The sequence below is a fragment of the Diabrotica undecimpunctata genome, chromosome 1, assembly GCF_040954645.1.
Source record: "Diabrotica undecimpunctata isolate CICGRU chromosome 1, icDiaUnde3, whole genome shotgun sequence".
NCBI classification, from domain to species: domain Eukaryota; kingdom Metazoa; phylum Arthropoda; class Insecta; order Coleoptera; family Chrysomelidae; genus Diabrotica; species Diabrotica undecimpunctata.
This window is the reverse complement of record NC_092803.1, coordinates 45592829-45608243: the sequence shown is the minus strand read 5'-3', so window position 1 is coordinate 45608243 and position 15415 is coordinate 45592829. Positions and strand designations below refer to the sequence as shown.

The window sequence follows — 15415 nt, the reverse complement described above, 5'->3', positions numbered from 1 at the left end:
CCTAAAGATGTATCACGTTACCTTTTCTATGTGGTAACAAAAGATACTTCCCATGAACAACCCACCTATCAAGATGTACAGGAAAGTTGGCATTGAGCGTGCAAAAATTAGCCATGCTAAAGCTAGAATGCCACCAAATGGATTAAGAGTTGTCCAAAATATGGTGGAGGAAATTTTTAAAGACACCCAACTAGGTACTAGTCTGTTGCAATTTGCAACTCATATTGCGGAGCGAAAACCATCCCATGTGACTTTTATACAACCGGGAGTTATAAAATAGGAACCAATTACTGATTGACTGTCCTTTACGACTGTTCCGACGGCGCGAGACTTCCACGGATTTCTAGAGATATTGCGAAGAATCAGTGGATCATGGGTAATTAGATTCTAGGAGTTACTCTAATAAATATATTTGAACTGTTAAATAAATATTCATTATAAATTGGTCCTATTTTAGTGTTAGTTTTAAAAGACTTTAAATAAATTAAAATAAACAGTAGCAACAACAGTTGGGAAATTTTGTGAAAATTGTATTGTAATGTATTACATTTATAAAGTATTTTATAAAAAGAATGTGTTTTTATTTACCTGCGTCATTTTATCAAAATTTTCTTCGGTTATATCATTTTCTGGTCCAAAATAGAAGTCTCTGATCTTCTTGGCAAATATTTTCCTATTTTTTTCTGGATATGTATAGTTATAGTCCAGCAATAAGTGGGCTTTCTCAACAAAATCTTTGTTTATTTCTTCTTGATTTGTACAAAAATCTGCAAATTAACCAGAAACGGTACTAATAAATTAACACGTGGAGTAATATAAAATATAACTGTTCAAGAGGTGATTAAAAGATATCTTCAAGGAAATTTACTAAAAGAAACTGAAAATAATATAAATGAAAAATATGAATAATCCATCTGCAATATGATGATGTAATTCTAATACTAGAAGTTTAAAAAATTAAGTCGAAAACTGAAAAAATTAGCCAGGCGAAAATGCTTCGAAAAACGCAGTCAAAGGATCGCATGCCCTTTAAAAGGAATATTCACTCATCCCAGCTTCATATGGTAGAGTGCAACAAATTTAAGTTTGGGAATGTGACGTAGTGTCTAACGCAGGTGGGCGGACTGTTTCTACCAGTGGCGGGCGAAAACAGATAGATTTAAAATAATTTTTCACAAGTATATCGAATTAAATTAACAATGAATTTGTTAATTTTTATTTTCATAGTTCTTAATCATTATGAATTTCATAGGCAGTTGCACTCGAAAAATAATGAGTAAAATATTAGGAGTACTTTAATAAATAACAAATTCCTCAATACTTACAATTTATTAACACTACCCCGAAGGAAGGGTTTCGATAATACAAAAAAAATAAGTAGTTTATTTTATTTAATTAAGTAATATATTTATTTGCCTAAACAAGAAGTTAGTTAGCTAGTTATGATTCCTCGCATGATTCTAAGATCTCTATTCCTGAATTTGAATCACAATCTTCATCTTCAGAAAAGCTTTCTTCGGATAAACCAGTATTAATAACAGGTTGCGTAAGTAGTCCAGCGTTGTGTCTAACAAATGTTCTTTTTCGATTTAAATGTTTTTATAATTTTGCGCGTGTACATATATTAATTAACTCCTCTTATAACACTTCTTCTGAAAATTTAATTTTTTGCTATATTTTCAACATCATTTAGGTATATTAAATGTTCTATTATGAGTTGTCACTCAACCTTTTATCAAAGCCCATATTTTTTCGATAGGGTTTAACTCCGGATAATAGGGAGGCAAGTGAAGACCTTGATGTCATAAAAATATCGTAAAAATTATTTTAGAGGATTTTTCGGCAAATTAAAATAATAATCATTGTATATTTTTGCTGAATGACCTTTAACTCGTTATTAGTTTCGTGGATAGTCGTTAATAAGCTTTTTATGAAATTTTTGTCAAAAATAGAATTTTATTTATTATGAAACTTTAAAAGTAATTATGGCTTACATTACTGTTATTGTTGCAACAATTGACTTTTTAATTATAAAGATGCACCTGATTTAAAAATTCACACGCATATTAAAGCACACAGCGTTAGGTACAAATCCAGTCTCTTCTCCAGCCTGAACAATAATTAGCCTTTTGCCCTTAGAAATTGGTTTTTCCACTTTGATCTGCCCAGTGATATGGTGCACTATGGCTGATGTGTACCTACCTATATGTCTTTCATTGGCATAAATTATGGTTCTACCTTCAGATCAAAATCAAATTAGCTGTTTTAAATATTGTAATAGTTTTGAACAAATATCATAACTTTTCATTAGAACACTTCTATTGTCTTCTGATTTTCGCATTGTCTTTGGATTTTTGCCACCTGCAGTTTGTTTGATATTATTTGAAGAGTATCTGTTCAAAATTATGATGGTTTTATTTGTTCCTATCTTTTTAGGAGCCATATTGTTGAGTAACTATTATTAATAACTAAAATAAACACATTACAGATACCCTAAATGACTTAATAATACACTAATTACTACTCCCAATATACTAAGCACTAATCTAAAAAAAATTAATAACATATCCAACACGATCAAATCAACATGTCAAACACTTTCTGCGATACGTACTTCTGAAACTACGACACTGGCAAGCAGTACACTGGTGGTTTCCATGGTAACACTACTAAACACGATTCACTACGCATCGTCGAAGTATGAGTCATATTCCCAAACTTAAGTTTGTTGCAGTTTATGCCCAGTTTTAAACTATGGAAAATCTTTTAGTGCTACTGAGTTCACTCAAAGTTCACTTTCTGACTAAAGTTGTTCATCGAGACTGTTTGTGTTTATTATTCTCTAAAATCACTACTTGAGGTTTGCAATCACTACATCAAAATGTTTTCTCAAAAAGTTCAATAGCATTTTCGTCTCTGAAGACTGAAGTTTTTTTTTTAATTTGTATAAATATACTATCCCAAAAATAAAGTTTGTATATTACTTATTTATATAAAATATAAGAATCTGTTACAGACCGAAAACTTATTACGGTCTGTAATACATAAACAAATAATGTCTGAGTATCTGGCCTTTTATTTTATTTTTGCAGCTTTTTTAATCTTTATCTAATTATTTAACAAAAGGTACTTACATGCACTGGGAAATAATCCCTCGTCTCTATTAACTGAAACCATCCATGGCAAATCCAATATTTTACCTTGTGTCAACAAACTGTAAGGATGTTCGGGCAAAAAAGGATTGTCTGCCCATGTGTCAATCACAACACCGAAAGGAGTTACGGGCAAATGAGCGTATTCCATAAAATTCTCGATTTGTTTCATTATCAGATTAGCGGGTTTTTCTTTCAGACAAGCTTTTAATGCAGATGTGGATGATGTGGGGCAGCCGACATCTGTCGCCAGTTTTTGGGCAAATATTAAAGGTTGTTCTTTTAGAAACCAAGGACTGAGAGCTGAACCGCTATTAGAAATTCCTCTATTAAAGAGGTCTTTCGACCAAGGTGATAAATAATGAAGATGAACACTTGATCCCCCTGCTGAGAATCCAGTTATGGTAATAGATTGCGGATTGCCACCAAATGAGCGTATATTGCCTTGTACCCACTTAAGGGCCATTACTTGGTCCTTCATGCCGTTGTTTCCTGGTATTTCATTGTCTTCTGTCGATAAAAATCCTAAAAACGCAAAATTTTAACATGAACTACAAAAATTGTAATAATACGAATTAGAATACCTAGTGGTCCTAATCTGTAGTTTAACGAAATAAAAATAACATTTTGATTATCCATCATAAAGGAAGCGCTTGCCATTTGACCAGATCCAGCCATTAATCCACCTCCGTGAATAAAGAAATTTACATCGTAACTTTTTTTAGGATCCGCTTTACCTGGTACGTATATATTAAGATGTAGGCAATCTTCTACTCCTGAAAAGAAGAAAATAGTCATGGCTTATACATAAATACATCTATATCATGATCATTTATATCGTACAATTTGCAAAGAAATTATGTCCTATTAGTACTAGAATAGCTATTACTCCACTCAATAAGACACAAATCTCATATCTGCACGTCACATCATATCTTGCATCCGACATCCTGTAGTGTCCACTGGGTCGGAAGCCATCCTCTACCTCTATACCTCTATATACCTGTAATCTAGAACGGCACTCTATTATGTGTTTAGTGTAGCTAGGCATTGACAGAATGTCGAATAGACCATCTTTACACTAACATAATCGAATATATCTACAAAATGCCACAGCTGGCGTAAGACTATCTGAACAAGAAACAAATAAATTCTGTATACAGCGAGGAGTACGGCAAGGAGACACTGTCTCTTCAAAGCTATTCACGACGCTTTTAGAACATACTTGTAAGAGGGCACATCTGAACGAGCATGGTACCAACATAAATGGAGAGAAGTTCAGTCATTTGAGATTCGCAGATGATATCGTCCTTATAGCCGATCGTATGGATGATGCAATAATAATGTTTGAAAAATTATATCACGTTTCCTTGGAGGTCGGACTTAAGACTAATATAAACAAGACGCAAATAATGACTATTCTGGTGCTAAATCGAAACATTACTGTTGATGGAAGGGATATTGTGCAGACTACATCGTATAAGTACCTAGGACATGAAATTCGGTTAAGCAGAGATAAGCAGACATGTGAGCTCCCAAGTCGCATAGGATTAGACTGGGCAGCGTTTGGTAAATTAAACTATGTATTTAAATCGGATCTACCCATATGCCTCAAAAGAAAAATATTTGACCCATGTATGTTACCTGTATTCAATTATGGAGCGGAAACATTAACCCTCACAAAAAAGGTAGTTCATACGATTCGCGTGACCTAGATGCCTATGGAGCGCCAGATGTTGGGTGTCTCTCTGAGAGACCAAATCCCAAACGAAGAAATACGTCGTAGAACAAAAACAACAGACGCTATCGAAAAAATCGCGTCATTAAAATGGAATTGGGCAGGACACGTCGCCAGATTATCAGACAACCGATGGACAAAACGTGTTTTAGGGTGGAGACTAAGGCAAGAAGCACTAACTAGATGGACTGGCGACCTGAAGCGTGGACCCCAATAACTGGATGTAAGCCGTACAAGACAGAGACAGATGGAAAGAGCTGAGGGAGACATATGTCCAGCAGTGGACGCATACAGGTTGATGATGATGATGATGATGTAGTCATTAATTCTGGCCTTCTGTTCGGCCCAGTTTTACAGCATCTGTAATTCATATTCTTGCATCTCTAAAATGATTTTTTTAATAAGTGTTCTTAAAAGTACCCCTCTTTAGACACATCTTTATATTTGTTTTAAATATCTTACTTCTTAGTATATGGAAACTATAGTTTGCGACTTAAAAGTCCATAGATACTAGATATTACATATTTAGAGATATATTACTGCTAGGGATTAAGTTTGTCATTTACTGAGTCTTCTTAATGTTAATTTTTAAACCTATCTCGGTTGATGCAGAGTTTGGTATACTTAACAACTCTTGGGGTTCTTTGAGACTATTTTAAATGTGCACGATATTGTCAGTGAAGCATAAGTGGTTTAACCTTATAACTTCAGCGACAAAGATTTAATTGGTTAAGTCATGTATACATATAAACGATGAAATCGCCAAGATCATTTGATCAGTAAAAAGAGTATCAGTTCAATACTGTTCGTCAGACTATTGGAATAGTTAAGAGAATATATTTTACTAATTATTTTCAACATTTATAATTTTATAACGGCGCGATAACATTAAGTTTTCTACGGTTAGTACAATTAAACCTACACCTAAGATTAATACTATTACAGGAATTAATATTAAAGTCAACAGTCTTCCGGGTTGAACTGCGTCGATTATCATTGCACCGAGCTTTCGACATCCTCTTCGATGTCTTCTTCAGGGCTTTCGAGGTCTCAGTCTCTCGAGCTCCCAGGCACTACTACACTGATTACTAAATCAATGCATAACTGGTACTGGGAATAGAGGATAAGTCATTTATACCATCGATGGTGACGTGGCTTGAGTGTAGATTGGCGTGGAGGTCAACGTGGGGATTGGTGAGGAGATTGGCGCGGGGGTTAGCGCGAACATTTCTGACAGCAGGATTTTGATTGACGGGTTGAGCAGGCGATATTTTCTTTATGAGAGGTCTCCAAGTCGAAGGTAACCGTATGCCGCCATCTCTTTTATTAAGACAATTTGGTCTTGTTTCAATTTCTATGACTTCTCGGATAATTCTTGGTTTATAGAAGCGGATGGAGGCTATGGTCCTGGAATTTTTAAAATCAATTTTGTGACCTGTATAAAGATGGTGTTGACCTAGAGTTAAAATTGTGTCAGAATTGCGAACATAAATGGAATGTTCATAAATCCTATTTTGGATTCTAGATTTGTTTGGCCTATATAGGATCGGGGGCAGTTTGCACACGGAATTTCATAAACTGCGTGTTGTTCAATTGTAATGTCTTTGATTGATCGGACTAGACATGAAAGTTTTTGTTGGGGGATCTTTATTCTTCTTGATTTTAGAATTTTGTCGATTTTGTCATTTTTTTTGACACCTTTGATGTAAGAAAGAAAAGCTTACATATGATGAGAGTCCGAGTTTTTGTGTTAGAATTGAATGGAAGATTGATGTCTGCGTATGCTACTATTCATGTCTTCTTGCATCATCGCAAAGGCGTGTTGATCTGGAGATAATCGTATTAATGGCTTAATTAATTTGTGAAGGAGGATGATACGAGTTTGCATGCAAGTAACGATTGGTATGGGTGAATTTTCGATAAACAGAGTGATAAAAACCTTCAAATTGGTTTTTCTTTATGATAACGTCGAGAATTGGTGGGGATGAACCGGTTTTCACCTCCATCGTGAACTGGATACTAGGATGTATACCATTCAGATGGGTTTGAAAAGATACCAAAGCACCCTTGCCATGAAGCTAAATGACGAATGTATCGTCAACATATCGTAGCCAACATTTGGCCTTGAACATTGATGTGGATAGTGCTCGGGTCTCGAAGTCTTCCATAAAGATATTTTCAATTACTGGATATAGTGGACAGCCCATTGGGGCACCATTTATTTGTCTGTAGAATTGATTTTGGAAGATGAAATAATAACTTTAATATAATTTGTATCTTGGAGCAGACTAAATCATGATTTGACTTTATATCAGCGCCGAGGTAAGTTTCTACCATATTGAATTTTGTTTTGAAATCAGTAGTTAAGATGTAATCTATTTGATACCTTATTATTTTACCTTGCTGTCTATCTTGAGGGGATTTTTACTTGTACAGATGCCTTTCTGGAAGTTGAAACCAATTATCTGTAATGTCGAAGTTATTCTATTTGCCGAATTCGATTAGACTCTTACCTCTTTAATTTCTCTTTCCCTGGCCAAAATTTCCGATGATGTTTTGCATTATTTTCTGTCCAACCTTTATTTTCTGTCTATTTTAGCGTTTAAGTCTCCCATAACTATTATTGTTTCGTGCTTCTTTGATACTTTTAGCTTTTCTTCTGCATCTGCATCACCAGTGGAAGAATAAACCTGGATTTTATTTATATTATACAGGTTTGGTATTCAGCTGTATTAAAATTGCTCTGTCTGACGTTGGGATGCAGTCAGTGACATACTTGCTAACATGATGTTTCATAATTATTGATACTCCGTTTCGATGCATATGGTCTTGATTTCTAGAAAAGTAAACGGCATATCCGTTTGCTATGAAATTCCCTCTACTTTGGCCATCTTGTTTTATTCGCCACAATGATAATAATATTCATTTTTTTATGCCAGAGAGTAGATTTCTTAGCTTACCACCTTCATATAAAGTTGTAACATTCCACGTAGATATTCTATACGGTTTCTTTATTTTCATCTTATGTCTAATAATATTTTGTTCACAGGGATTTCGTTGGTTAGTGAACAGAGAAGCCCTATGGTTTAATTATGTATTGCTTCCACTGTGGCATCTTGAATTCCACAGCCCATGATCGGTAACATTATTCGTTTGACTAATCCATGCCATCATGACTTTATTACTAGCGAATATAATGGAGTGGTTTCCTATTGACATTTTTGCCTAAAAGTGTCAATATTAAACTGCTCCGAAGAAAAATGTTCCACCTTAATACAGTAATGAAAACTCTGCTTCTCATTCCTATGTGCTAGTTTTGAGCCACACCTAGTATTTCATTTTCTTGGTTCCACCCACATCTCAGAGACATTCCCCTATCCGCCACTTGGGGAGGCGCCCGATGGAAGATCTAACAACCACAAACGGAATCTAATTTATTCAAATAACAATTATTAAACCATTGTTTCATCAACACATGGAATTCATATTTTCATGTCTGGTATGAATGTTAGTACTGAACTTATTATTAGTGACTCCATCTTGTGATATGTCAAACCCAGGAATTATTGGGTAATATGTTATATAGAGATAAATCGCGTCTGTTTGTTGAGAATTGTTTTTTATACTCTTTAATTTTAACATTGTTTTTAAGATCTTATTATCATCATATCTTACCAACTACAGGTCCTTGTCCGGTTAAATCTCGCTGTAGACAGGCAGATGGTTTTGTCGCATCGATTACTTCCTTCCACGGTTCCACAGGAACAGGTTCCTTAAAGTAAAAAACAACATTAGAATATCATTTTAACAAATGCATTATATCTTTGTTAAATATTTTTTAACATTAAACCACATATCGTTAAAATGGACTCTTTTTATAATATATATATATATATATATATATATATATATATATATATATATATATATATAATGTCCGATTGATTACAAGAAGGCTTTCGATAGGTAGAGTCAAGCATAAACAGATGATGGAAGTGCTGAAGAGGACAGGGATTGATGGTGAGATCTAAAAATAATAGCTAACTTGTATTGGAATCAATCAGCGGTGCTCCGAATAGAGAATATACAAATCAGGTCAAAATATTAAGAGGAGTAAGACAGGGGTGCATAATTTCACCACTGGTATTCAGTCTGTACTTGGAGCACATTTTTAAAGAGGCTCTAAAAGATATTGATGAAGGCATCTCAATAAATGGAGTCAAGCTCAATAACCTACAGTATGCAGATGATACAATAGTGTTTTCCAATACCATAGAAGGGCTGCAAAACTTAATGAACAAAATAACAGAAACAAGTAGAACATATAGACTCCATATAAACACCAGCAAAACCAAACTAATGTTCATCAGAAAGGAAAACATAACTGGAGCCAGTGGCGGCCGGTCAGGGTCGGCAGGGTCGGCAGTGCCGACCCACACCTTTATAGATATTATAGATTTTTTTAATATTTAATTTAATCAGTATTTCAATAATTAATTGTGGCAGGTAATCAGTTGATGTCATTTGTTTTTGTGAAATAAAAAATATCTGTGAGATAATGAGATAATAAAGACTAAATTGTATTCATGGTTTTTAAAAGAATTCGACCAATTCGACCAAACTAAATTTTATTCATGGTTTTTAAAAGAATTCGTCCAATCTGAGCATTAAGTGATCCCTGCGTAGACACTTTTCAAATTGATGATCCTGATACGATGATATCGGATACATCCATCCGCCTGTGAATTCTTAAAAAGGCACGTTCTGCGTTTTCGGCGAGCCGATCCCAACCTTGACGATTTACTTGTAAAAATCAACGGAATATTAGTTGATTAGCAATCAAACATACATTTCTTTCCATATGAACTTAATTACCAAGTACGGCAAAATTAAATTTGCCGATGCTTCATTTGGATTGGTGATTATTGGTAGCGAACTGTACATTGCGAGCGCGGGATGAAATGTTATTTCATATAAGAACGTAAGTAGTAAAGTGAAGTGATATTCAATGCACGAACTAGCCTTTCTTTCTGTGATTTATTTTTATTTTCTAAAGTGATACGTTACGTCTGCCGTAAATAGTTAAAGGTTAAAGGGTTTGACATATTAGAAGTGTTTTTTTTAAATTAAAGTATAAACAAATTCAGGTATATTAACCTAAAAAATGCAAGCCATGCGAGAAACTGTAAGTATTGATAAGTCTGATATTGTAAATTATATTTTACATAATGGGTTTTCATCTATTCCATACGAAGAACAAATTGTTATTAAAAATAAGGGGCGTCCTTTGCCTAAAATGTCTTGGCTTATAAATATTAGTGCGGGTAAGGGAAGTAATAGATCATTTTCAGATAATTGGTACAGCAAGTACTCATGGCTTACCGGGAGTGAAATAAAAAAACAAACTTTTCTGTTGGCCTTGCATTTTATTTTCGACAAATAGGGGCAAACATCAAAATCCGTGGTGTGAATCTGGTTACGATAATTTAAAGGAATTATTTAGGGCTTTACATAAACATGATATTTCGAAAGATCATACTTATTTACAGCCAGATTAAATTAGATTTATTTGGAAAACAAAATATCTATGTTTCATTAGATAATGCCCAACGTGAAAATGCTATTAAACATAACGAAATTGTAAAAAATAATCACGCAGTTTTACGTCGTTTAATTGATATTGTAATTTTTTTAAGTTGTCAGGAATTATCTTTTAGGGGACACGATGAATCGGAGCATTCGTTAAATAAAGGTAATTATAGAGAACTAATAAAAATGTTTAAGAAATACGATTTGGAATTTTCTAATTTACTTTCTGATTCGAAGACATTTAGCGGTGTATCTAAAACAATCCAGAATGAATTAATAAAATCAATTAGTTACATTTTGAGTAACGTTATTGAATCTGAGATTCAGGAAACCATTTGCTTTTCTAGAAGTAGATGAAACTACCGACATATCATGTCATTCACAATTATTATCAATTGTCGTTCGATACGCGTTACGTGGTAATATCTATGAGAGGTTTTTAGGTTTTACAGACGTAAGTAAAAGCCATAAGGCAGAATATATTTTTGGTGTTTTAAAGGACAGATTAAAATTTTTTGATATCAAAAATAAATTGGTAGGGCAAACTTATAACGGCGCTGCCGTGATGTCTGGTGAATTAAATGGTCTCCGGGCAAAAGTTAAAACTATTGCACCGCAAGCTTTATTTACTCACTGTCATGTGCATAGAATGAATTTAGTTTTGCAGGATATATGTAAAAAAATTAAAGAATGTCTTCTTTTTTTGCCAGTTTAAGCGGATTTGCTTCATTTTTCTCAAGCTCACCTAAACGGACTAATGTTTTAGAACGGTTTGTTTCGAAAAAAAAAAATGCCAACAGTTTGTCAGACGTGATGGAATTTTAAATCTCGGTTAGTTTTCACTGTAGCAGATTTTCGTGAACAGCTTTTGGAAGTTTTTGATTTTATTATTGAATGCGACGATTTTGAAAGTGATGATATCTCGATCCGTAAAGCAATCGGTTTGAAAAATTAAATTATTACTCTTTTAACATACTTTTAAATATTTTTAAGAAAGTGTTTACCCAAACCGATTTGATATTCAATGTTGTTCAAAATCAGTTAACTGACATTATTCATTCCAAAAATAGAATAACAAGACTGGTGCAAAATCTCAGAGATTTTCGTAATGATAGTAATTTCCAGTATATACGCAGTGAAGTTTTGGACTCGCTTGATATTTCCGAACCCCAAAAAAAAAGACAAAGGCATGACACAGAAACAGATCTCGAAAAACGAGTATATTTTGAAATTTTGGATACTATTATAATGCAAATAGATACTCGTTTTTCGAATTTTGAAGATTTGCAAATTTTTGACCTCCCTGACGATTCAAAATTTAAAAGTTACGCCAAAGAATTTCCAAGATATTTATTAGACAGGTTAATTAAAAATTATCCATCATTCTTTAATAAAATAAAATTAGAAAATGAATTAAAAGTTTTATATGCTGATCCATATATTTTCGGAAGATGGGATAAGTTACAAGATATGTATAATTTTATATACTGCAATTCATTGCAACAAATTGTTACCGAAATTAATAAATTATTGTCATTAATTCTCTCATTACCACCAACGTCTGCCTCAAATGAACGAGATTTCTCTTGCCTCAAAAGAATCAAAACGTATTGTCGAAATACCATGAAACGAGAGAGAATGTCAAGCTTGTCTCAAATGTCAATAGAAAAAAAACTATTAAAATCTCTCCAAAACTCTAATAAATTTTGCGATGACGTTATAACCCATTTTGCTACTTCCAAACAACGTAGACTAGAGTTAATTTATAAACATGTTTAGTTTCTAAATTTATAGGAAAAACAAAAAAAAAACAAAAAACAAGAAAACAAAAAATCTCCTATGATGATTTAAGTCTTTATTAGACGGTATACCTATCTGAGCAGACAAAAAATACCTTGCCGACCTTGTCTCTCAATCCACGAGCCGCCACTGACTGGAGCAAATATGTATGTGAACCAAATGAGAATTGAACGTGTCTTACAGTACAACTACTTGGGAACTATAATCAATGAGTCATGGGACAATACCCAACAGATTAAATGTCGCATCGGAAAGACAAAAAGTACATTCAACTATGAGCTATATGTTCAAGAGCCATGACCTCACCCTAGAAACAAAAATACGGCTCCTTAAATGTTGTAATGACGCAGTGCTTCTGTACGGAGTAGAAACGTGGACATTAAAGGCGAAAACTTTATCAAAACTTCAGGCTTTTGAGCTGAAGATACCATGGGCAGACAAAGTCACCAATGAAGAAGTACAACGGAGGATGAACACAACGGCGGATTTGGTCAACATCGTGAAGGGCCGTAAGCTGCAGTAATTGCGACATATAATGAGAAATCAAGGCAGATATGCGCTACTCCAAAGCAATTTGGAGGTAAAATTGAAGGAAAAAGGGCCCCAGGACGAAGAATTGTATCCTGGCTTGCTAACCGGAGAACATGGTATAGAAAGACCTTAACACAGCTATTCCGTATAGCAACCAACAAAGTCATCATAGCCAGAATGATCGCCAACGTTCGGAACGGACAGGCACCCTAAGAAGAAGAAGTCACGATTTACCACACGGTACCAAAATCTCTATTATCATATGCTATGTATTTTCTACAATGTTATATGGAGTAAAGGCCTGGACAATTTGTTTAAGATAGCTTCGAGTCCTTCGAGATGTGGTATTACAGACGTATCTTAAGAATTTTATGGGTGGGTCGTAGGACTAATTATAAGGTCCTACGTAGTGTGGACAAGGAATGCAAGAGCACAATCAAAGAGCGTAATTTAGAATATCTTAAAATTAACAGAGATATGACTTGGTGCAATTCATTCTTCAAGGCAAGGAGTTTGGAAAGAGTTAGGAAGAAGAAATTTGGCTTCAAAACCTTAGAACAAATCTACAGTCTGACTATTTCCAATAGCTGCAAGCAAAGTTAGGATATCCATAATGACCGCCAAACATCCGGGACGGATAGGCACCGTTAGAGGAAGAATCAATATATAGTTATTTTAAATCAAAATCCTAACAATCTGATAAATCTTAATGGATTTTTAATAAAGAATGCAATTAAATTAAATTAGTCTTAGATAAGGAATAGGAAAAGTATTTACAATGTATTGTAGTAAGATTATTAGTTCATTAATCCACTGAACTTGCTTTTCAATATTAAATAGCCACATTTTTTTAACTTTAGTTTTATTATAAGAAAAATAATTCAAATACTTCAAATGATCATAATAATCAAAATAATCAAAATAATTCAGAAATATTCACAAATACTTATAACCTATAGAAGAACTTCTAAAGTATGCATAAAAATGAATGTAGAGATATTTAATGAATGTGTCTTACTTATTTTCGAAGTTATTTACGTGACTTACCTCAAAACGAAGTTTGTCAATGGGTGGTTTCGCATATGGTATACCTTCGAAGGAGCTGTACGTGAATCCTTCGTACGATTTTTTATAAACGCCTCGTATGCGACCCAATGGGGTTTCCACTTCGGGTCCATCAGTAGCAGCATTTGCTATTAAACAAATTCATTATCTTAAAATAATACTACCAAAATGTACTATCGAGAATAAAAAATGGGCAGTCATGTATATTTTAATATTTTGTATTTGTGTCATATTTAGGATGCTTATTATCTAAAGCAGCATCTGTAAATCAAAACAAGCCAGACACAACACCTTCTTAAAAATCAGTCAATTTCTGACTACCCGAAAAATTACGGAAGAATTTTTGAGCAGTACTAAACGCTCGGGTTTCAAAACTCTTACTGGTGTGGTAATGAAATAAAAAATGTTAATGAACATAAGAGAAAACATTATCAACATTTAACTTTAAGAAAAAAAGGAACACAATCTAGCATATGAATAAGTAAAAATAATATTTAATTAATAAAAGCTCTAAAAGCGTGATCTAGGGTATGAGTATAGACTCAAAGAATGGGATAAGCATAAAAACAGCAGAAAGACCAGGGCCTCCAAATAAGGATTATACGTTTATAGCTGACAACCTCGCCTTCTCCTTCTTCTTCTTTTTTATGTAGACATGACTTTGTCTACATCGTTTTCGTGGTCTTCCTACTGATCGTCTTCCTATTGGGGAACCGTCGCTTGGCGTCTTTACTACTCTACTACTATTTGTTGTCATTCGGCCTATATGATCATTCCATTCTACTCTTCTATTTCTTACCCAGTAGTGTTTTTATATCTGCTGTTTCTAACATCCTTTTTGTCCTCTCTGTTTCAGGTCGTGTTTCTGCCGTGTTATATTATTGGTCTGATGACTGTTTGGTAAATTCTGTCTTTCACTTCTTCGCCGATATTTTTATTTCTCAATATTGTTTCATTCAGGCATCCTGCGGCTCTGTTTGCTCTATTCACTTGATCTTCCACTTTAGTTTTGAGCTTTCCGTAGCTAGATAATGTGATGCATAGATATTTAAACTCCATCACTTGTTTTATTATCTGAGCTTCCAGCTCCAATTTACATCTTAGTAAATTTGCTGTTGTAACCATGCATTTTGTCTTTTTGGGGAAATTAATATGTTAAATTTTCTGGAGGTTATATTAAATTTATGCAGCATACGTTGTAAATCGTCTTAACCTTGAGAGAGCAGTATTGCGTCGTCTGCATAGCAGATTATTTTAAGTTGTTTTTCTCCCATTTAGTATCCTTTTTTAGTTCTTACTTTTTTTAATATTTCATCCATAATCAGGTGGAACAATAGAGGACTCAAAGAATCTTCCTGTCTTATCCAAATGCTAGCTTCAATAGGTTCGGTTAGTTCTTCTTTTACTTTTACTTTTATTGTGTTGTTTTGGTAAATATTTTAGATCATTTTGATTATTCTTAGAGGTATCTCTCTTGCATACAATAAGTGGATAACGTCCTTTAATTTGACCCGATCAAATTCCTTCTTATGGTCTACGA

The 15415-nt window shown here is 33.9% G+C and overlaps 1 protein-coding gene across 1 annotated transcript in view; it reads right to left on the bottom strand.

Annotated features, from left to right (window-relative positions):
* LOC140438842 (venom carboxylesterase-6-like) overlaps positions 1-15415 on the bottom strand; it is a 29140-nt gene that overhangs the window by 12328 nt on the left and 1397 nt on the right. The window contains exons 2-6 of the mRNA XM_072528486.1: positions 13858-14003; positions 8566-8662; positions 3737-3928; positions 3135-3677; positions 589-767 (exon numbers count right to left, since the gene is read on the bottom strand). Coding sequence (XP_072384587.1) covers positions 589-767; positions 3135-3677; positions 3737-3928; positions 8566-8662; positions 13858-14003 — 1157 coding nt within the window. The remainder of the gene's footprint in view (positions 1-588; positions 768-3134; positions 3678-3736; positions 3929-8565; positions 8663-13857; positions 14004-15415) is intronic.